The 24,492-nt window shown below is 32.2% G+C and overlaps 1 protein-coding gene across 6 annotated transcripts in view; it reads left to right on the top strand.

The window, feature by feature from the left end:
- Positions 1-24,492, top strand: part of LOC108906682 (MATH and LRR domain-containing protein PFE0570w) — a 353,179-nt gene that overhangs the window by 312,359 nt on the left and 16,328 nt on the right. For 5 of the 6 annotated variants that reach the window (XM_018710009.2, XM_018710013.1, XM_018710011.2 and 2 more), the window contains 2 exons: positions 2,228-2,436; positions 9,717-10,221. In XM_018710009.2, the coding sequence (XP_018565525.1) occupies positions 2,228-2,436; positions 9,717-10,221 (714 nt within the window). Of the gene's footprint in view, positions 1-1,943; positions 2,035-2,227; positions 2,437-9,716; positions 10,222-24,492 lie in introns of those variants that run through there. The other variant, XM_018710012.1, reaches the window with a different exon arrangement.

Consider the following 24,492-nt stretch of genomic DNA (forward strand, 5'->3'; position numbering starts at 1 on the left):
TCAGTAAGATAGAATCTAAAAGAGAAACTGGCAATGTTGTAGATATTCCAAAACCTGGACGTCCAAGCGTTAGTGAAGATCACAAACAGAACATTTTGATAAGTATGGTAGATAATCCTCATAATACTTCACGATTGGTTGCATTAAACAATGAATTTAGCCAGACCTGCTACGTATCCTGAGGAAGGAAAAATATCATCTCTACAAAATTCAACTTGTGCAGGAACTCAATGAAGACGATCCCGACCGCCGCTTGCATTTTTGTGAAATTATGATGGATTTATGTCAAGTAAATAGAAATTTACACCGGCAAATGCTTTTTTCAGACGAGGCCACGTTTTGTCTCAATGGTACAGTGAACCGTCAAACTTGCAGGTATTGGAGTCGGAAAAATCCTCATTGGATGGCATAGACACATACCCAACACACACAGAAATTAAATGTGTGGGCTGGAATAGTAGACAACACAATAGTAGGGCCTTTCTTCTTTGAAGGAACCCTTACAGGAGAAAGATATTTAGAGTTTTTACAAAATAACCCTGTGCCAACGCTTGCAGTAATTTTTCCTAACGATAATGACCCTGATATTCCTGATGACACCATATGGCGCACATAATTTAGAAGAACTCCAGAATTGTATTATAGATGAAATACACAGAGTTACCCCAGAAATAATTCATAATGTGCAAGAAGAATTTCTACACAGACTTGCGTATTGTCAAGAAGTCGGTGGGTGGTAATTCGCACACTTAATTTGTTATTAATTTGTTAGGAATTGTTATTTTTTTAATGCATAAAATTTACGTTTTCTAACATTCAATCGTCATTTACTCGAAAACTTTCCTATGTAAGATGGCAACATTTTAATACTGTCGAATTGACAATGAAACGATCTTTCAGAATCAAGAAAAAAATAGGGGGTTGCTATTTAAAAAAAATGTCGATGACGTCATTACTCGAAAACAAATGACGGTTGAAAATCGCCTTTTATGCTAAAATATATATTTTTTAAATTAAAAATCGACCTGCTCGAGGATTTTTCCCAAAAAAAATTTGTTTCGATTTTACTGAATTTATTCCATACTTTAGGCGCATACTGTGTAGAAATATAATTATTAAATGAGTATGACACAAATTTTTATAAACATGATACAATATTTTATCTTAATTTAGGCAATTTTTATAAAAACTAAACATCAATTGTAAGTAAAAGTAGCTAGCAATTTACTAGCAGTAATTTTAAAACTACTTCCTTGATACTTACTGAAATTTAAAAAGAATGGCCTGCCGTAGAATTTGTTCAGGATGTAGTAGTTACAATGATGCAATTATTATATATAATAGTAAAATTTTTAATCTAATCTACTTTTTTATCTGCTTCTGATGTCACGTTCCATGTAAGTAACTAGAGAGCATTTAAGTATACTTTTTTCTATTGTTACCATTGTTTACAACGTTATTGACTCTGTTTTTAAAAACATTCAAACGTTACTTTCATTACAATTTAACCCTGGGAAGTATTATACTCGTATAGTATGACTATTATTTTTATAAGTCATCTTGTCATAAAGGTAAAGTATCAGTTAGTTTTGGGTTTTATGTTTTTTATCTTCCTTTCAATTTTATTTTATTGTATTATATTTTGATTGAGGTGCCAGTATAATAACAATATCCAAAATTTTAGATTGAAAAAATATATTTATCCAGCACGAAACTGATTTAATATTTATTATGTGAAAAACGATGATGAAAATGTAGATATAATAGATAGAATTAGATAGAAATCTGTTTAAAGCGATCTTCTCACGTAGGTAGTGATTTTGTTTTTGAAACCTGCTTTGTTTTTATCACCTTATCTCGAAGATAAATATTCTGTGTACTAATTTATTATAATTAGAATACTTTATGATCGGTTACACAACTCTAAATTATGTGGCATTGCCGCGAAGAACACTACGTGCGACTCACAAGAGAGCGTGTAAAATAATTGTTTTCTGCACGTTCTCACTGGCAGTTAGCGCGTGGAAAAGAGAGGTACCTAACTAATTCACAATCGTGCTTCATTAAGTAAACATTATTATAGCCTTTCATTTGTTTATCGATGCGAAAAATATTAAATATATACAGCCGCTCACACTCGCGTTAGGTGGTTAAATTGTCTTGAAAATTTCTAGTTTCGTTTCTTTTCGCGATAAGTGTAATTGAAGCTGTCTTACTCCATTTGCAGGTAACCTAGATGAGGTGTTGGACCCCAAGCTCACTCTCAGCGACTATCAGATCACGGAGATCTACGTGGTGTCGAGGGGAGCCTCTAGTTTGAACCAGGCGTTTTCCACGAGCGACATTATGGCCCTGAGGAAGGAAGAAGAGAGGAAGCAGATGCACACCAAGACCGGAGGTGGCGTTTTCAACTTGATTTTTCGTCGAGGAAAATCGGTAAGTGATGCTTTGTCAACTACGGCGCGTTAGGTATGGTTGTGCGTAATCATATTTGTCATGTGCAGTACGTACGCGGTTATAAAAAGTGTTTGCGGAATTTCTTGGATATAGAAAGTGTTTTTACAGTGAGTGCAAAAGTGAAAATTATTTTCATGCCAATGGATATCTTTATGTAAAATTTTAAAGTAGTTTTATGCGAAGTCTACAAATTCATAAAGGTAAATCTGAAATAGGTATCACACAAAATTAAACATATACAGGGTGTCCCATAAGCACATGATCAAAAAGGTACTGCTATTGACTGTCACAGTTGAAAAAAAAAAATGTTTTTTGTAATATCTGGAGAATGTTAAGATGGATTTTAATGAAACTTGCTGTGGACTTGTTCCTAAGTAAGACTCATGTTTTGATGAAGCAACTGCGTCCATCCGCCTTAGGCTAATTGTAAATTCTTGAGTGTCATGGTACAAGAATTACCAGAACATTTTATTTGGTATCTGGAATCAATTCATTTTATTTTTATTGATGCATTAGTCCTTTTTCGAGATTTTCGTGCTCTTGGTAAAATCTTGTAGCTTTCATAGTTTTTAAGCAAAAATTTATTTTCAATTTTAGACAATCATTATCACTACTACTGAAGTAGAACAAATACTCACTACAATCACTACAATCGTAGTAAGTATCTTGGTAAAATTTTGTAGCATTCATAGTTTTTACGCAAAAAAAATGTTTTCTGTTTCGTTGCGACAACAATTTTAGATGTATCGCAGTGCAGTAAATCTGCCCTTCTACAAGAAGCAGCTTTCTCTAATAATAATTGCCAATTCTTTTACCTAAGATATCAATATTGATGGTAAAATGGTCACAATTTTAAAGTTGGAATGGAATATCATTTTCCTTCATTAGATTTATTTTTTGTTAACACTCAAAAAATGTAAAGACGTAGGTACTTAGGAAATACATTATTATCTTTATTGAAACTGATAGTTACATAGATACGATAGATGATGGTGGAATTACAAGATATGTTCGATATGGCCCCCATTTTCTTGGATGCATAGCTGGATCCTTCGATTGACATTGAATTGAACATTTTTGAATCATTCCGTATTACGTCCGCCACGTTTTGAATCCTACGCAATAATTCTTCCTGGGGTTCCACAGGAGTAGCGTAAACTTTATTCTTCAAGGCTCCCCATAGAAAAAATCTAACGGCGTTAAGTCGGGGAACCTGGAGGGCCATTCGACAGGAACATATCTCCCTCTTCTTCCGATCCACTTGTGTGGAAAAGTATTATTTAAATGTGCAGTTACATTTGCACTAAAGTGCGGAGGAGCACCATCGTGCATGAACTACATCTAAGCACGAAGATCGAGAGGGACATCTTCCATTAGAACCGGAAATTTTTTTTTTCAAAATCTTTGACAGTCAATAGCAGAGGAGCCAGGCATTTCTTGTTAATGGAAATTAGGTCAAATCGTCTTCTTTTGAGCCAAAGAATGTCGCAGAAGCGACATTAAAACCACCTTTAACAGTGAAGACACGAAAATCAGTCTATTTGTTGTTACCAATATTTAAAAATTTTTCATGGTTTTTTAGATTTATTTATTTAACTTCCATATCATTTTCTTTGCGAATTTACGCATACCACCCCATGAGCTTTTTCATTTCATCATTTCATTGTTAGTGTCATCCACCAAATTGTCTTTTATGATTTTAATAATTATCTTTCAACATCCGTTGAATATGACATGACTTTCTTGTGTACATATTTCAGATAAGCCTCATGTAAAAGTCAGTTGAAATTTGGATAGTTCCAAAAAAGTCAGTTACTAGATACCAGATGCTAATATAATTTTTCAAACAATTTAGTCATTATTATGGGGCACATTTAAGGAAAAACTAGATCCTATCAGACTTTCCTGGACTCTATTCCTAGTTTTTATAATAGTAGATATAATACTGGATTTGTAAATTTTGAAGGATTTTCTATCGTAAACATACTTCACACTTCTTTACGTTATTAATATACAGGATTATTTTGTAGATTTAAATAAAAAATTCTTTTTAATACAATATTTGAACGGTTTGTTCATATTCTCTATTTTTTTGGTGACGCGTTCAACTGACATTCTCAGACATTCATAAATTCCAGGATCGGTCTCTAAAAATTTTATAAGAAGTAGGCATTAATAGGAATAAAAAAATTCACCTTCTATGAGATTTTTTTTAAATGTATCTACAAATTTTAAAAGTCGAGTTAGGCATTAAAAATGTGTTTTTGTCACACCTTTGTTGATTTTTTTACAAATTATCAATTTTGACTAGAACAGAAAATTCAGCATTTAATGTAACTATTAAAAGCAAACACTTTGCAAATGGTTCTTGCTTCAATTACATTAATACTGTCCTTTCGTCTAATTTTGTAATTTAATAATTTTTAATGTTTCGTTTAAAAAATTTTTTTTTTTATGCAGAATAAAACAAAACAAATAAATAAAATTTTATGTTTATTTTAAATATCATACGTTTACGAATTCTTGAAATAAATTTAGATGTACAATAACGAAAATTTCTAAAACAACAAAGTAATATGTACTATACAAAACGAGACAAATGCTGGAAAATATTAAAAAGTACCGAAATTTTCTCGTCGTCTTTTACTTTAATTTTTATCACCTTTTTTCCGATTTATGTCGTACATAGTTTAGGTTTTCTAGGGCCGGAACTTTCGGTTCCGATTAAGGCCGATTAATTAATCGGACTATTAGAATGTGAATAATTGGTACAAAATAAATCACGGCAAGGGACCGATTTACTAATCTGCTTTAATCAGGCTTAGAAAAGTAATCTATCCCTACTTGTTATTAGCGTGTTTCAAAGAACGCCTACTACCTTCTTAACTTTATTGAGTTTATTAACTACCAGTGTTAGTGTATTTTCTGTTTTCCTAAATCTAAAATGCCTCGTCGGTCTTCAAATGCAGGATCCGCAGATATAATTTTTCTCTAGAGGTTTTGTAATGAACATGGTTGAGCTACTGTTAGAGAATACCAACGAAGATTCTTGAGGCTCATATTCCAAGTCATCTAATATTTGGATTAGTTTTTAATTACCTGCTAGAAAATAGCACATTTGCAAATTATTCGTTGTTGTAACCTCATTATATTACCAATGCTTTGCCCAATATCAGATTTAACAATTCCACAACAGAAAGGTATAGGGACAGTTCGGGTTCATTTTGAAAATCTAAAGTAACTTTTAGGTAATATCTATTGGTTGCTGGTCACTGAATGCTGCCTTGTTTTGTTTAGATTGAGTGTTTTTTTTACAATTTTTCCTTATAGTACATACAAATTTATTTAGTAAATATGGTATTCATTTCTATATATAAAATAAAAATACTGATTAATATTTATAGCTTTATCTACACGTTTTTTAAATAATCGATAAGTACTTCATAATACCTGGAAAATGAGCAATGGTTTTTACACCTATCCATTTTTAACTTAGGAGTCATTTAATCAATTCAGATTTTTTCGTATAACAGTTTTACTTTTTTTCGACAGTTCTATACGTTAATTTCTAATTTTTATTCAAAATAGATTAAACATTTACTGATTATGTTTTTTTTTTCTTTAACAACGCAACAATTTACATTGAGAACGTCATTAGTTGAATATCATTTTTAATAGTGAATACTTACAACTTGAACCTAATTTTTCTAAAAGTGCATATTAAAAGCAAGATTAAAATTTTAAATTATTTTATTTCAGTGAGAGCAGTAAAAATGAATTAAAATTCATAAGAAGCGAGATTAAATTTACTTTCTTCTAAACTTAAACTGTTTAACACTAATTATTTAGAAATTTTTTAATTTTACATCAATTATATCAAGTATTTAAGTTTCTTTTGTTACAGAAATAAAGAAACTCTTATTTTATTAATAATATCCTATAATTGAAGCAAATTACGCTTGTGAAATCGTAAATTATGTCCTAATGAGTTATGAATTAATTATTTGAAATTATGAAAAAAGCATTCATATAAAAATAACAGTATTAATACAAATGTCACCAATTTTTTAAAAACTTCTTTCTACTTGAATTCATCTTACTTAAGAAAAATTCTGAATTTCATATATTGAGTAATTAACTCCACAGTCTACTAGTTAACTAAAACGCTGATCTGATCATATTTGACAGACAATTGCGCCATGATTGAATCATATTTTTATACAAATATTGCAAAAAATTACATGCTATATCTCGTTTCCGTTTCAAAAACATACTTTCTTAGCGTCGTTTACAAAATACATTGTAAAATTCAAGCAATATCTTATCTTTTACAGGTAAAGGTATTACAAAAGACAATATTTATGTTTCCTATTAATAGCATTATATGTCTTACTTTATTAAAATAATATTTTTTTATTTAAGATACGATATTTTGTAATGTACTAAATTTGTCACGATTATTTGGATTTTGTAATGAGTGGTCAATTGTACACAGATCCATTCTTACATTAGAAGCTCAGTAATATGTTGTGATGAAAGCAAAAACATTAAAAAAACATTGAAAAACCTTTTTTTTATTCACCTAATCTTAAAAAAGAAGAGTACGCTGACATGTATGTCTATGGATTTTGTCTCGATAGGAAAATATCAATGATGATTTCCAAACAGAAGAATGACAAATCATGAAGCTTTTGTTTCTTCTTTGATATATGTGCGGAAACATGGTTCATATCCAACAATTTCCTGAACAACATCCTGAACAGCAAAATTTGGATGGACAATAAAACATTATACAGTTACATGTATGCAGTGCAAAATTAAGTACTAGAAGAAATTAAACATATATGGATGGGTATTCCTCTTTGGAGAGTATGGCGGACATATGGAGAAGTAATTTATTATATCCCCATCACATACAAATAATTCAGCAACTAAAACCTGAAAATTTACATTCATTAACAAATGTTTGCCAATAGGTGGAAACAAAGTCTTCACAATACTATAAAGCCTAACATCTGATGATCCTTTGTTCGGTGATAGTACTACCCGTGGTGTTTTTCTAACTGTAAATAACTGAAGTCGACAATGTTATTAGCTTAATTTAATCATTTCAACGGTTATTACAAGACTAATTGTGTTCAAAAACACAATTTTAAATAATTCAGTATACAGTGTGTCAGTGTCAAAAATTATGGGCATTTCGGAAAGCAATTTTTGAAAACATCACTCGAATAGGTCAATTTTGTTTTTTTCGGGCATGAACTTCGGTGAAATTAACTTTTCAAAAATGTAGCTAGTGGCGGAGGGAGGGGGATAGGGTTGCTTTTTTAAATGGCAACCACCTTTTTTTATTGGACCGTATTAAAGTTTAGGTCTTGCTGATTAATTTGGTGTGCAACATGTAGGAGAGGGAGATGGTCCGGAAAATTTCGAAAAAATCGAAAAAACGTAAACTCTTATTTATTTTTTCGAAGGTATAAACACATTTGGTTAAAATAGCTCTTTTTATTTGATTTTAATGAATCAAATATTCAACTGCTAACTTGCAGCTGGACAATAATCCAGCCTGTCAACAAACTCTGCACATTCCTGATTGTTTCAAGTGGTATTTGCCTGATCTTATGCCGAATGTATTGCTTCAGGTCTTCAATGTTGTCTGGTCTTTCACAATATATCTTGCTTTTCAAATATCCCCACAAGAAAAAGTCAAGTGGGATTAAATCGGGAGATCTTGCCTGCCACTCAATTTCCTCTCTTCTACCAATCCAACGATGTGGAAATTGATGGTTTAAATAGGTTCTTACGATGGCTGCATGATGTGGTGGAGCGCTATCATGTTGAAATAATATTTCTGGACTTATTTCATGAGCCCGTTGGAAAAAAAATTAATAACAATTTACGTTTTTTTCGATTTTTTCCGAAATTTCCCCGACCAACCCTCTACATGTAGGACACCAAATTAATCAGAAAAAACCCAACCATATCAAAAAACCGCCTCTGGTTACATTGAAAATAATTGAATGTCACCGAAATTCATGTCCAAAAAAAAAAAACAAAATTGACCTTCCTACTGAGCGATTTTTCCAAAAATTGCGAGTTTCCGAAATGCGCGTGATTTTTGAGACACACTGTATACAGTGATGTAAGTGGGTCATGTGACCAGCGCATGACCGATGTCGTGACCTGTCATGACCGTCGCGTCACATAGAAAATCGCGTCATGATAGTTTTTGTTTCTTAAATATTTAAATGATTTTATTAAGATTAATATTAAATTAATATTTATTAAATATTCATTATCATTGCGGTAAGAAGTAGGTTTATGTCCACCTGGTGACGTGGTGTCTTTAAAACTTAACCAATGCTAATAATATTTTGTTTTATTACTTTATAACTTGTAATCTATAGCCAAAGATCATTTGTTTTTTGTATTGTTTGTTTTGTAGTTAAAAACTTTTTTGATATTAATATAGTTTTTGTTGTTGAATTTATTAAGGCAATTCAGTAATTTATATTTTAGAAAAATGACTTTTATTTTGCATAGCGAGGAGATAAAAACCATTTACATTTAAGTATTTTTCCTAACTGAAACTATTTATGACGTGTAATGACCGTCATGACCTGGTCATGACGGCTATGACCGTCACGAGCTTAAATGACGGTCATTTTACATCACTGACTGTATATAATGGTTTTGTAAAATAAGCTTATTCTAAAACTTAGTTTTATATCTGCAATTTAAATCTAATTCTTGAGTTAATAGTGTGGTGCATTTTGATAATGCTGAATCGCAAGAAAGTGGCATACCTTCCACCTTTTGTGCACCTCTTTGTGGTTGAACTACAAATAGTAAAAAATGGATCTGAGGGATTTATATTTTTAATTCCTCACATCAGTTCTGCTTTTAGTGTAAATACTTCGGATTTTAGTTCATGTCTGACTTTATTAACCTTGAAGTAATTAAATGAAGAGCTAAATATCCAACAAGTTGTTACAATAGAATAAATAAATACAATGCGTGCACTTACCCACCCAATTGAATCTAGGACACACACGCAAATTTCCCGCCAAAATACAAGTAATGCAGCATTATATGATTTCAAGCAAATGCAATGCAGACGCATAAATGTTTTGTTTTATCGTTGTTTAACATTATCAGTCATTTTCATTTTCATTTAATTTTCAATTAGGTAGTAATTTGTCATTTAAAAACGGTAATTTGCAATAAGGATTTTCATGACTTTCTTTTCCTTGTTCCAGAGTATGGGTTCCGGATCCATCTCGAGCGACACTCGTTCGATATCTCCTACCCACAGCGACGACTCCAGGTCGGTGACTCCTCCAGCAGTCCAACCCCAAATAATAACACCTCCAAAGAAAGACCAGCCTCAGGAGCGGCCCAAACCCCCGCAAAGAAAGAGAAGACCCGCTCCGAAGCCCCCTCAGCAAAATGATAGCAAACGAAAAGTCTCAGTAGAGAAACCCCCAAGTAACATTTCCGAAACCGCAAATGAGGTCAACGAGTTGCAATCCAAGAAAGTGGAGAACGGCCTGACGATTTGTCATTCGAGGAATAGTTCGGATAGTTCTGGATACCACGAGGCTTCTGTATTGAGTGAAAATTGTTCGCTTCCGAGAAGGCCGAAATCTGCCTTCGTCACCGGAGGCGATCTGGAGAAAATGTCCAAGCAGCATAGTCAAAGTACAACTAATTTATCTAAGATGTCGTCTCATTCTAAGTCAACGACCAGTCTAGGAATACCAGGTAGGGTTTACTTTTACTATTAACATCACTTATTATGTGTTTAAAGTGTAAAGTAATATTGAAAACTTACTTAGTTGACAGCTCTTTAGTTAATGTGTTTAATTCTTTCAAGTTGAAATTGAGAGAAAATAAATATTATCGTTAAATTTATTGCTCCCTGTCGTAAAAACTTGCTTGTCAGTTAAGTGAAAATAATAAATAAATCACTGACATTATGGGAAAGTTTTTTTTCCATCACTTACATACTTTTTCGTGACTAACGTGAATCATTGAATTAGTTGCAAAGGTGTATACGTTTTCTAAAAATCGTTGAAAAATCTGAAAAAATCTTTTAACCAGAATTGAAATTGCAATTTTTCGGTAATCAGAATCAGATCTTAATGTCCAATTATGATAAGATTATTATACAGTGCGTCCCAGAAGTAACGCAAAAAAAATCATATTTTATTTTGTATTGCGTTTTCACAAAAACGCTAAAACACGTCAATTAGTAAATAGGAATTGTCATTTTGTCACGTTGCTTGAACCTTTTTTGCGCTATGTTTCATAAACCTTTGACGTCATCGACATTTTTTTTAAATAGCATTACCTAATTTTTTAATCATAAAGCCCTTTTGAAGGGAAATACGATGATATAGGGTTTGGCCTACTTTACTTTGAAAGGTGCGAAAAAAACCAACGATTGGAGTGGACATGGTTTGAAATAACAACAAAAGTATCACAAACTGATGCGAGAAGAGTGCTACAGCAAAAAAAGTGTTTTGGTTGATTATTACTTGTTTTTATGTAGATTGGATAGGTTCACCCGATCACAGCGGCTAGGCATTGTTTTGAAGATGACAGTTAGCGAATGTAATATCATTATGACAGTTACAAATACCATAATTTGGCATTACGATGGTGTTACGTTTAAGCGAGAATCAAAGAATTGAAATCCTAATTGTGGTTGGATACAGACAAGTATCATGAACAACCAATACAGTATGCAGATATACGCAAATTCGAAGACGCAGGATATGTTAAAGATCTCTCTAGATCCGGAAGGCCAACGACAGTGATGGAAAATGATAGGCAAAATGTTATATTTAGCTGTCACTGAAAATCCACACACTGACGTTCGTCCTATCGCCAAATACGCCAATATATCAATACATAAAAACATGTACAATCAACCAAAACCTCTAAAAATTTCCAATTTTTGCTGTGGCACTGTTCTCGCGTCAGTTTGTGATACCTACCTACTTTTGTTGTTATTTTAAACCATGTCCATTCCAATCGTTGGCTTTTTTTGCATCTGTCACAGTAATATAGGTCAACCTCTATATCGATGCGTTTCCCTTCAAAAGGGCTATCCCTTTATGCTTAAAAAATTAGGTAGTGCTATTTAAATAAATGTTGATGACGTCATAGGTTTATGAAACATAGAGGAAAAAAGGTTTAAGCAATGTGACAAAACGACAATTCCTATTTACTAATTGACGTGATTTAGCGTATTTGTGAAAACGCAACACAAAATAAAATACGATTTTTTTGCGTTGCTTCTGGGACGCATTGTATTTAACTTTTTTTGATAATATAAATTCCTGCCTACTTTACACCTACTGAAAAAATAGTCAATGAGTCTCATGGACAATTAACTTGTTTACATATTTAACAATAAACCTAATATGGATTCTCTTAAAAGAGGTATTTTTTTAGTAATAATCGTAACTGTCCTCATAAAATTAGGTACTTTGAAAAAGGTGGGAGTTGTTTTCCTTAAATATTTTCGATATTAAGGTAATCAACCTAACACACCAAATCAAAAAATGTTTAAATTACTGTTTGGACTAAATTATACAGGGTTTTCCAATTAAAACTTCCCACCTGGAAAATGTCGGAATTTAAAGAAAAAACAAAAAAACCTGAGACCCATCCATTTTCTTTTCAAGGTTATTTTCATGATTGCGTAAGTTTTGGTGTCTTGGAAGCTACCGCTTTGGCAGGGGCGAAAATACCTTTAAACTTTTAATGGCACTATTTGTTGAGTGACACCTCATTTTAAAGCTGTTTCAGTTCTGCTTACGACGACATACGACTGTTTAAATTTTGGTTTGAATGTGACAATAAAATCACCACTTAAGAATAAGACAATATATAATGAATGAATAAACAACGTTATTTTATTAAGTGTTCAAATTGGTTTCCCTCCGCTCCCGCACAACAATAATATCTTTGCTCCTAACGAACATTTCGAAGCATGTCGGGTGTTATCCGACGACATTTTTCAACAATTTCTAGATACAAAAAATGTTTTCATTTTATTTGTCAATAAAAAACCTTGATACTCTTATCAGTTCAACTTTTTGCCTGTTTTACTTTTAACGAGACAATATTGTCTCGTCTTGTCTTGTTGAGACAATATGCCGTAAAATCATCACAAAGTCGATTGAATTCCAATTTGTGAAAATGGTTTATACAATTGCTGAAAAAGTTGAAAATAATTAGTTTGTTCTACAAGAATAATGACTGCACGGCAGGCAGTACAGATTTTTAATGATCGTCATCCTGACATTAACATTTCCCATCGGTACGTCCTGGATTTAGTGCATACATTTTGGGAAACTGGATCGGTTGCAATTAACGTGAACGGGTCGTACGTAAGGGCTTGATCGCCGCTTACAGTTCTGTGAAGAAATAAGTGATCGTGCTCTAAGGGATCCAAATTTTTTATACTCAATCTGTTTTTCCGTTGAATGTACGTTCCAAATGGATGGTCGAGTCAACCGCCATAATTACCGCTACTGGAGTGATGACAATCCACGCATTTTTCATGGAACTCGTACGCTCCATCCAAGGAAATTGAATGTTTGAGCGGGCATACTGGGAGACTTCCTCATAGGTCCTTTCTTCCTACCGGGAAATCTGGATGGAAACATCTATCTGAATCTACTAGTAACGAATATAATGATTATGGAAATATTGGAAAATGACAACGCTTTGCCAGATGTGTGGCTTCAGCAGGATGGTGCTTCACCACATTATGCCGTAGCTGTGCGTGATTTTCTTAATCACTGGATAGGACGGACAGGTTCAATTGAGTGGCCTCCCAGATGGCCAGATCTAACTCCCTTAGACTTTTTTCTATGTGAACACTTAAAGTCGAAAATTTATGCAACACGACCGAACTCACTTGAGCTTCGTCGGCGAATTGTTGGAGAATGTCTTCAGATAATGCCCGAAATGCTTCGAAATGTTCGTTCAGAAATGGAGTAAAGATTTTATTATATGGAAGTGGAGGGAAACTAGTTTGAACATTAAAATAACATTGTTTCACCAAAATTTAAAAAGTTGTATCTCGTGGTTGTGAGCCGAATTGAAAAAGCTTTAAAATGAAGTGTCACTCAACATATGATGTCATTTAAAATTTATAGGTACTTTACGTCCTTGCCTAAGGGGTAGCTTCCAAGACATGAAAACTTAGGTCATCACGTGTTTCCCTCGAAAAGAAAATCGACGTGTCTCAGTTTTTATTTGTTTTTTTTTAATTCTGATATTTTCCAGGTGGGACGTTTTAACTGGAACAACCTGTATGTAAAACGATTCTCCTATGTACTTATCACTGTTTTCTTAAGCCACCCAAAGTTGGACTAATTTATTTATTGGTGAAAATTAATTTTAAAAAAATCACCGCTAGCGTCTTGGAGTAGTGAGTGCAAATATTTATGTAGTTTTTTGTAATAAATTAAAGAAATGAAATATTTACACAAAACAAAAACTTTTATTCTATGATAACTTCGTGCAATTAAAATAACAACTGAAACTAGACATTATCCCTACATTATTTTATCAATACAATTAGTTTTTAGGTTGTTTAATATTACAATATCCGTTCACCGTTTAATGAATATGCGAAATATTTTAATGCAAATGTCTAGTGTAGCTTTACAACTGAGTATTTATTGTTTTGTTGCTAGAAAATGTCAAACATGAAAATATATATACTGAAAATAACAATATAAAATTTATTTTACCTAGAATTAATCACGTCCATTTATTTAAAATTTATGTTTTTGAATGACCTAAAATTTACCAGGCTACAATAAACCCTATCATAAATTCATTTAACTAGCTAAGCTTTCATATAATTTGCTTGCCCACCGAACAGTTGTATTAACTACATTTTTACTTTAAAATATAATCGAAGTTTCCCATAATGGTTTCACAACTTCCGCTGACGGAATTTATTAAAAATTGTAAAATTCAGTTAAGTGTCACAAAGGTCTCCTTCATAAAAGTAATGGGCTACGTATCCTTATTTTAGAATTTAAAATAAAACATGTCTTATAAGAATTTTGACAAAAGGAGCATTTGAATTGTTTTTTCTCTTTGTTTTGAATAAAAAAAGATAACTATGTTTTGAGAACATCTTTTGAAATTAAAGCTGTATTTTTGCATAATTCTACATATAAATAACGTTAATATAAAATCATATAAGACATATTAATCAGGCACAAGCGCATATCCAGTAGATTTTTGTCTCCATCATGCTTTAAAGAGAAAAAATCCTTTGCCTTTTTTTTCTTATCTTTTGAAGGTTATTTCTCGTAGACTTATCACCCATTGTGAAGACAGCCGATAAGATATTTCCTGATATCAAAATATAGATATTATTGCTACCAATTGCATATATTAATTGTGAGTTAATTAAATGATTTAAAAATAAAACTGAGTCAAATCTATTCTAAAGATACACAAGTACTCATGAGAAAGTTACGTAATTGTTAATTTACTATTACAGTGCAAAAATAGCCATGCTTAAATATGGTTGTTGATATTTCAAATATTTTCGCGTCGTAAATATTTACGCATGTTATTAGAATGTCAAGCTAGTATAAATAAATTATCAAAAAAAAAATCATGAGCTTCTTTATAAACAAATATAAGGTGTACGAGTATAGCTAAAAAAATATGGTTGTATATATTTGTATAACAGTAAATACATATATCTTTTTTTAGCGCGTAGCGATCATAATTGACATGCAGACGCGCGAGCTATATGTATAGCCATTTTGTATCCAACAATGCAACAGGAAGGATGTCTTGAATGTGTAGTGCCAGTGCCTATAGTATTCTTAAGTTATCTGGCTTATAATTTTTGTTTTATACAGGATGTTTAAAACTCAAATGTTATGCAATTTTCATTTGTTTTTAAGTCATAGCGTAATTACAAATTTATTAAATCAAATCAAATCAAATTATAAGTTTGGAATCAGAGAGTGCCATGTTCCAAGTTCTAAAGAATGATACTTGCCATTGTCTTTCTATGTTACAAAATGCCAAGAACTTATTGTTAATGGTTTTTTAAAGAGAATGCTAATGCTGCTGTTGAAGAATATCGTCAACGGTTCCCACATCACATATTTCTTGATAAAAATGTATGTATCAAAGTTTTCAACAAACTGTGCGAAACCGGACAGCTTCCCAGTGCTAGTATAACATCTGAACGAGCTAATAGACAATGTATAAAAGAAGTAGAAAATATGGGTCTAGTAGAAGATGATGCAACTATCAGCTCACGAAGAATTGCTAATCAATTGGGCGTTCCACAAAAAAATAGTAATAAAAACCCTCAACGAGAAAGACATATCAGTACCATATTCAGAAAGTACAACACCTACAACTGGAAGATTATGCTAAGCGTATCGAGTTTTTCGTTGGATCAATAATAATCATCTTGTATCCCGTATACTTTTTACGGACGAAGCAACATTCACCCATGACGTCATAACTAATACTCGGAACTGTCATTTATGGTCAAACGAAAATTCTCATGCAACAATCGAAAGTTTTCGGTAAACGTGTGGTGTGGTATGATCGATAGTTATTTCATTGGGCTCATCATTTTAGAGAATCAACTTACAGGAGACCACTACTTTACTACTTAATTTTTACAAAATGAGTTACAAGTATAGTCTTTCCGAAGTCAGTTGAACATGTATAAAACGCCTAGCAATAAAATTTAATGAGTTTCATAGGCATCCCTAAAAAAGTTTTTTGCTAAAGGTAAAAAATTATAATAATTTGTATATAATGTATACAAAATTTATATCATTCGTTCATTTGGCCAACAACATCAATTATTATTTATGTCCTCAAACAATTTTGTTATATTGATGGTTCCGTTTCAAAAGGTGTCCAAAATGTCATGTTGTAATAATATTAGTAAACAAAATATCCCTCTTGTTTCTCCTTTTCGCAATTGTAATATGAATGATTAATAGAAGGTGCCTATAATAATTTAAAATTACCACATTGCTCCACTGCATTGCTAGGCAATTTGTCAATCACTTGTCAACAACTGAGATTTATTGCCCAGTCGTCCAATGCAGCTGTGTTTGTATTTCGTTTGCCCGCGCGCGCATTCTTCAACTGAGCGTATACATTTCTACCACCTCGACCAGACCTGTATATAGGTCTGGCTAAATAAATATCTCCCGCACATTTCGCTCGTCCAGTCAAGCTACATATTAGAACGAAAGAGTTCCAGAGCTATGGTCCTATTAGTTGGCCTCCAAAATCACAAGACCTCACAACATTAGTTTACTGTTTATAAGTTGATTCACGTCATCGACGTATCATCAATACTGCAGAACTAATTAAAGCAATACATGCAACAATCAGGAGAGCGACTGAGGCCTTTCGTACATGAAGCAGAAAGTGTTCGGTGGTATTTTTGAACATTTAATCAAAGAACGCTGATTTATAAAATATCAGGACATATATTTTTTTATTGAAATGTACATAACATTTGGGTTTTTTCATTATTTTGATCTGTAGAATCCATTCCTGGAGTTTGGTGTGATCCTGCCGCCTCATCCTGTTTTTAAAAATTTGAAAGTAAGAAGCGAGGAATGTGTTCAATTATAGATAGCTTATTTTGTATTATTAACTTTTTAAATATAAAGGGAAGGATTAAAGACAAAGTTAATAATTGGTTCCTAGCTATGTACATATGTACATGTAAATAAATCACTTGTTAGTATCTCAAAAAGTTACTTACTTGCAGTGAAAAAAGTAAGAAAAGAGTGCAGGTATTGTCATAAAACTCGCTATCCTATAATGACAACCTAAAAACCGCTAGAAAAACTTTTGCTGAAAATTGTATTGTAGCGACCGCAATAAAAAGATGGGATATTTATTATTATATTTAAGTTTTTTAAATTTAATGCAAAGGCTTACCAAATAAAAATAGAAGTCAGAACATTTTAGACATTACGAACGCTCTTCGTGATGTTAAGAGTTCTAAAAAGAATGCCAATTTCCTACGTAGAGTTAATCATTTTCATCACTTATTGTAACAGCAGTTGATATTACCTTTTATCATTTTTTGTTTTGTTATTGTGTTACATTTTTACTTATTTAATAAAAAAGTGTTTTTAAAAATTGTATTGTCTGGCTGATAAACATTCCGTTTCCCAAAGAAACAATTAATGAACTTGGTATTTTAAGCCCTTATTTTTTCGGAACAACAAATCGAATCGTTTTACCCGTAATTTTAAGTGAAATTGACAAGAGGCACTATTCTTGCGACTGATACATAAGTCTGACGTTATAATAATTTAGAAAAATGGGGCTACACGTTCCCCCGCACGCCACTGATGTAGGGAATGAAGTGTTTGAAGATTATTTTTACTCATTTCCATGCTGCCTATAATGTGTGCATTTTGATTGGGATACCTCATGTCGGTTTTCAGATAATAATGAAAAATCATTTCAAAAGTTTTTTACCTGTAACTTATAAGCGAATGATTTATGGACTAAGTTAAGTTAATTTCAACTGTTTTCACCACAGGAATACGATTGCTGTATGACCATTATTTTCTAGGATACGCTCTAGGAAGCTTTGAAATCCATGGCTAACACTGTATATATTTCCTTTATTCACATTAACTTAGTTTACTTAATTCAAATAATGTAAATAGCATTGAAAAGTTACCACTGTTCATTTGCTTTACAAGTTCATATTAGGTTATTTTCGTCAACTTTGTATTAAAAATTAAAAGAACTTATAGCAGTTTAAAAGATCTTAATAGTAGGTATTTGACAATAACATACTACATAATCTGAAACTTTTAAATACCTTTTCCTTAATCTCATCAAGGCTATGCATGGCTGAGATATATTACGTGACAGCGATTCTTATCTTGATTCAGTATCTAGTTCTGCACCTTCAGAGTGTTGCTTTTGTACCACTTCCAGCTAATAACAGAATCTCATTAATAACATTCGAAGTTTGAAAGAGATAATTTCGCCAATATTACCAGCGCGATCAATTTTTTATGCTAACGGTCCTGACAGGTACATATATGAAAAGTTGCTCCATTTATCTGTCAATCGCCCACGTGAATTCCGTCTGCCTCCAGATGGGCGCCTATTTAATAGGACTTTTTATGGCATCGCCGATATAGGCATTTTCCACAATTGGTGCTCCTTAATACAGGCATAAATACATTGTTTGTAGACAAAATGTGTGGTTGGCATGTACGTTCTTACGTATTAAGTCGGCATCGAGAGTGCCCATGTGGGCAGGCCCTAGAGTGGGCAGTCCGACTACTAAATCTGGTTTAGGTCTGGTTCGTAAAATAGTTTCTCGTTAGGTTCCACCGTGGATGCAGGCGATAACAGCAAATCAAACACAGGAGGCAGCAGGAATAATATTTTAGAAGTGTTAAATCATTCTATTAGCGAGAAGAAAGTATACACGTGATTGTTCATTAGAACCTAAGTGTCTTTACTTTCACTTTTTTTGGATTAGCAGTAAATTAATATACGAAGTGTCTTGATGGTGTAGGAAGGCTGGGAGTGGTTTTGTGATAATAAGTATAGTGAAAACTTGATTGTTAGTTATTAGTTAAAGCTGACAGTAGTCACATCTGTGTTGTGTTTAGTGGTTTAGTTTCATTCAGTCCTCAGATTTACGTAAGAGACCATCTGCAATCTTAATATTCAGATAACAATATAATAACAAAATATTTGATTATATAATTTTTGTAAAATATGGCTGGTTATATAAAAGAATATATGACGTGTCTGCCTGTAATAAAAGGTTCTTTTCCAATACCTAACAGACGTAAAAGGGAAAAAGGACACAAAGAAAATTTGCCTTATTCTATTCAGATACTAACAAGAGAGAATCTATATTAGACATAAATGAGATGTATTTCTTTCCCATTGCTAATTGCCTAATTTAAATTCAATCTCGCGAAAGTAATATTTTCTGAAACTATTATTCAAATTATTTATTATTATTCACATTAAAATGAGAGATTTTCTTTTAAGAGGCAGTTTAAAATCATTTCTATTAATTTAAAAAGTATTTCATCTAATTAGTTTCAAGTTACATTTTATATGCCCACTCAAAGGGATATTAAAAAAATTGTCTGTCCGACAATGAAACGAAAGACGTTTCCACATTTGCACAGCCTAACTTGCAACAACTTTTTTCCATCAGCAATAAATTATTATTCACGTATTATACAGGGTGTCCGGCAAGTCGTTACAATAATTTTAGGAGGTGATAGAATACGTGATTTCGAGTCGATTAAAACAAACATACCTATATACCAAGTGTTACAATACATGTGATTAATAATTTTTTAATATTTTTTAATTTAACCACGCTTTTCTACAATTATTGAAGTGTAGAAGAAAAACAAACCTTTTTATAACAAAACTTTCTATACCTTTTTTAATGGGAATAAATGGATTATTTAATTTATTTAACCAATGAAATCCAAAGTGGCTTCGTTACCTACCTAGAACTTCATAAACATGGTATTTCTACTTTGTAAAAGCGAAGAGTTAAATTTAAATGTGGATTTTATTTAATCTTTTGTGTGTGTAGGTTTATTCAGTTATTATTAAAAACTTACCTAAGCAATGCTCTTTTAGTTCTTAGGAAAAGTTTCTTGATAAACATTAAAAAAATTAGGGAAATTAATCTTAACACGTTTAAGTATGCAGGGAGCGCATTCGCCAAAATAGAGGACAGCCGTTTAGTATGTAATAAAAATGGTTTAAAAAATGCAAACATTTGCTAACAAGAACGCAACTCTTTAGAAAATATCGAAGTTATTAAAATACCGGAGGATTCAAAAAGCTAAATATTTATTTCAATTGCTCAAATCTTAAAAGCTAATTTAAAGTTAAGCCGTAAAAAGCAAAAGAAATGTTTCTATTAAATAGCTTGGTAGGCCATGATAAAACAATTGTCCTTAGTTTCCATAGCAACCGTAAATGTAGATTAACTGTCAAACTATACGTTCGAATCTCAGTTAAAGTGTAAGTACTATTCTTAGACGTTTATTAAAAACCTTTGATAATGACATCATTTTCAAATGCGGAGTATGCCGATATTCTATTTATGTATGGAAGGGCTGATGGAAATGCTGCTGCTGCTCGTAGACTCTACCAAGACAGATTTCCTGAAAGAAGGCTTCCTAATATTCGAGTCTTCATGTACACATATCGTCGAATAAGTGAACATGGAAGTGTCAATCGTCAGGAACCCGGAGCGCGTGATGAACACCACAGGCATTTCACTGAAATTGACGAACAGATTATTGGACGCAATTGCAGAAGATCATACATTAAGTATAAGGCAAGTCGCCCGCCAGCCAGTTGAATTTATCTAAATGGAAAATTTGGTCAGTATTAAGAAGCGAAAATAAATATCCATTTCATTATACACCCGTGCAGGGTTTAGAGGAAGGTAATCCTGCGCGAAGAATGAATTTTTGTCGTTTTATCTTAAATGCTGATATTGAAGAGATACTTTTTTTAAAAAGCATATTATGGAGTGATGAGTCCAAATTTTCTAGAGAGGGAATTACCAATTTTCACAATCTTCATTATTGGAGTAACATTGGAGAAAATCCTCATTTAAAACGAGAGACCAATTTTCAAAGAAAATTTAGCGTGAATGTTTGGGCAGCTGTTATAGGCAGAACGTTAATTGGACCATATTACTTACCAGATCATTTAAATGGAGACAATTATTTGCATTTCTTAAGAACAACTCTTCCTGATATTTTAGACGTGATTCCGTTAAATGTTAGAAATAATATCATATTCCAAAATGATGGCTGCCCAGCACATTGTCGAATTACCGTAAGGGAGTTTCTAGATGAACAGTTTCCCAATCCTTGGATTGGGAGAAATGGACCAATTTTATGGCCCGCGAGATCTCCTGACATAACTCCCCTCGATTATTATGTGTGGGGACGAGCCAAGGAATTAGTCTTTGCAGTACCAATTTTTTTTCGGGAACAATTAATCGAAAAAATCAACACTGTATTTACACAAATGAAACAAGAGATTTTATTAGGAGATACTACAACTGAGATGAGAAGACGAGCACGGCACTGTAGAAATAGAGGGTCACATTTTGAAAATGAAAGATAATTACAGTACTTATTACCTACATTAGACTTTTTTTCATTATGTTTATAATCGTAAAATTAATAGGTACTCATAAATATTTCCTTTTTGCTCTTTGAATTAGCTTTTAAGATTTGAGCAATTGAAATAAATATTTAGCTTTTTAAATCCTCCGGTATTTTAATAACTTCGATATTTTGTAAAGAGTTGCGTTCTTGTTAGCAAATGTCTGCATTTCTTAAACCATTTTTATTACATACTAAACAGCTGTCCTCTATTTTGGCGAATGCGCTCCCTGCATACTTAAACGTGTTAAGATTAATTTCCCTAATTTTTTGAATGTTTATCAAGAAACTTTTCCTTAGAACTGAAAGAGCATTGCTTAGGTAAGTTTTTAATAATATCTGAATAAACCTACACACACAAAAGTTTAAATAAAATCCACGTTTAAATTTGACTTCGCTTTTACAAAGTAGAAATACCATGTTTATGAAGTTCTAGGTAGGTAACGAAGCCAATTTGGATTTCATTGGTTAAATAAATTAAATAATCCATTTATTCCCATTAAAAAAGGTATAAAAAGTTTTGTTATAAAAAGGTTTGTTTTTCTTCTACACTTCAATAATTGTAGAAAAGCGCGGTTAAATTAAAAAATATTAAAAAATTAATTATCACAAATATTGTAACACTTGGTATATAGGTGTAGGTAAATCAAGTATTCTATTACCTCCTAAAATTATTTTAACGACTTGCCGGACACCCTGTATATTATAACAACTCTCAAAATAGGCATCAATATCCTCTTCCGAGTGGTTATTGTGTTCACAGTGACTCCTGAGATACTTCAAACAAAAAGAAGGCTGGAACCAAATCCGGATTATAAGGCTGCTTTATGTTCATTGTCGTAAAGACAATGAGCGTAGGGGTTTGTGACAAACCAGGATGTTTTGGATCAATAGCCGTACTTAATTTTATTAATATATTAATAATATAACATCTATTAATAATATATATTAATAATTGTTATTATTGTATTACCTTCCAGCATATATTCAACAAAAATACTCTTAGTTCCAAAAAATATTGACAAGAGTATTTTCGGAGACTGAGAACCCCCATAGATACGATTTTATTTCTAAACCCCAGCGATGTGCTCCAGTCTCATCGCATATCACTGACTTAGAGAAAAACTTGATTCTCTCGACGACCATTTCCCTCCAAGTTACATCTCTTTGAAAATCACCCAAAATTTAGGGATTTTTTTAATATCCCTTAATTTCTGTGCCTAGTGTATTAAATGCTAGATTGTTTTCGAGAACCACTGTTTCCACTTTCCTGCAAACATCAAAATTTCCAATTCTTGAGTCATCTTCAATGAACCTTCATGGAAGCTGTCCCTTTTTTATTTAAATAAAATATGATGGAGCCTCGTTCTGATATAGGTACTGTCCCTTTGTAATTTGATGACGTTATGATGTTCCAATTTCACAAAACTGACTTCTTATTGAAAAACACTAGGTAACATAAAAAATAAGAAACGAAATGGATGACACTCAAGTAGAAAAGGTGCTGTTGTTCTGTCCTGACCAAGATTTATTTTAGCGTATGATATTGCCATTTGCTGTTGCAAAAACTTAATTGGCAGTATAATAAAATTTTAAAACTTCGAAAACGTGCAAGCATTAATTACACGAACGTCAATTGTTTACTTTCACTTGTAAAGTATCAGTATTCTAATAACGTCTGTTTAAGTAATGAAGTTTTTACCTTATTTGTCACAGATGAGACTTGTCGTGAAGGGAAGAAGTACAATTAATCATTTTAAAATTGTTGCATCTAATCTTAAATATTTCTAATGGTGCTAATTAAATTTTGTTATGGCCACTTCTAAAATCAAGGTGTCTGTGTATTTATTAAGTTTTGCTTTGTGGTAGGTATTGAAAATCCATGTGTTTTAAAAGAGATACCAGTTGCGACATAAGTACGTGAAAAGTTACGCAAGCAGCAAGTAAAATTAAATAACAGACATATGGCCACAACCTATTTTCCAAATATGGTGGAGTTAATCAAAAAGCAATAAAAATTCTCAAAATACTTCGTGCAAAAGATATTGGGTTTAAGTAATGGCGATAAAATTTTACTTGTTTACGAAAGCAGTTAAAAAAGTTTTTACATAAACATATTTATTGCAAAATGAGGAAAATGTAAATATTGACTATTTTATTATCACCAAAAAAATTGCATATCTTTGTGGAAAATTTAGGAATCGATAGAGAAACAATTCAACTTTTTAATACAGATAGAGCAGTAATTAAATACGTATACAGGGTGTTTCTAAAATAGGGTTCCAAACTTCTGCTGCGCTTATAACTCATTAAAATAAGCCAAAAAGTTCCTATTAACATGTGCTCTAAAACGCTCCCTTAGGAAGTTATATGCCCTTAAAAGGGCTCAAACAAAACTTTTTATTTCTGTTATTGACAAAACGGTCGCAAATAAATAGAAAAAATGTATGGGTCTTACATAACTTTTTACGTTAAATAACATGGGCTACTCCGTTTTTCGACATGCAAATCATATGCGTCCCATTTAGGTTGGTGAAGGGAGTTTTCGGCCCGTAATTTTTTTTATTTCAATTTTTTTACAATTTTCTCTACAGATTTATAAAATCTTAACAATTTTACGTAAAATTGTTAAGATTTTATAAATCTGTAGAGAAAATTGTAAAAAAATTTAAATAAAAATTACGGGCCGAAAACTCCCTTCACCAACTTAATTGGGACGCATATGATTTGCATGTCGAAAAACGGAGTAGCCCATGTTATTTAACGTAAAAAGTTATGTAAGACC

This window comes from Anoplophora glabripennis, unplaced genomic scaffold (genome assembly GCF_000390285.2).
Source record: "Anoplophora glabripennis isolate ALB-LARVAE unplaced genomic scaffold, Agla_2.0 scaffold135, whole genome shotgun sequence".
Lineage (NCBI taxonomy): Eukaryota > Metazoa > Arthropoda > Insecta > Coleoptera > Cerambycidae > Anoplophora > Anoplophora glabripennis.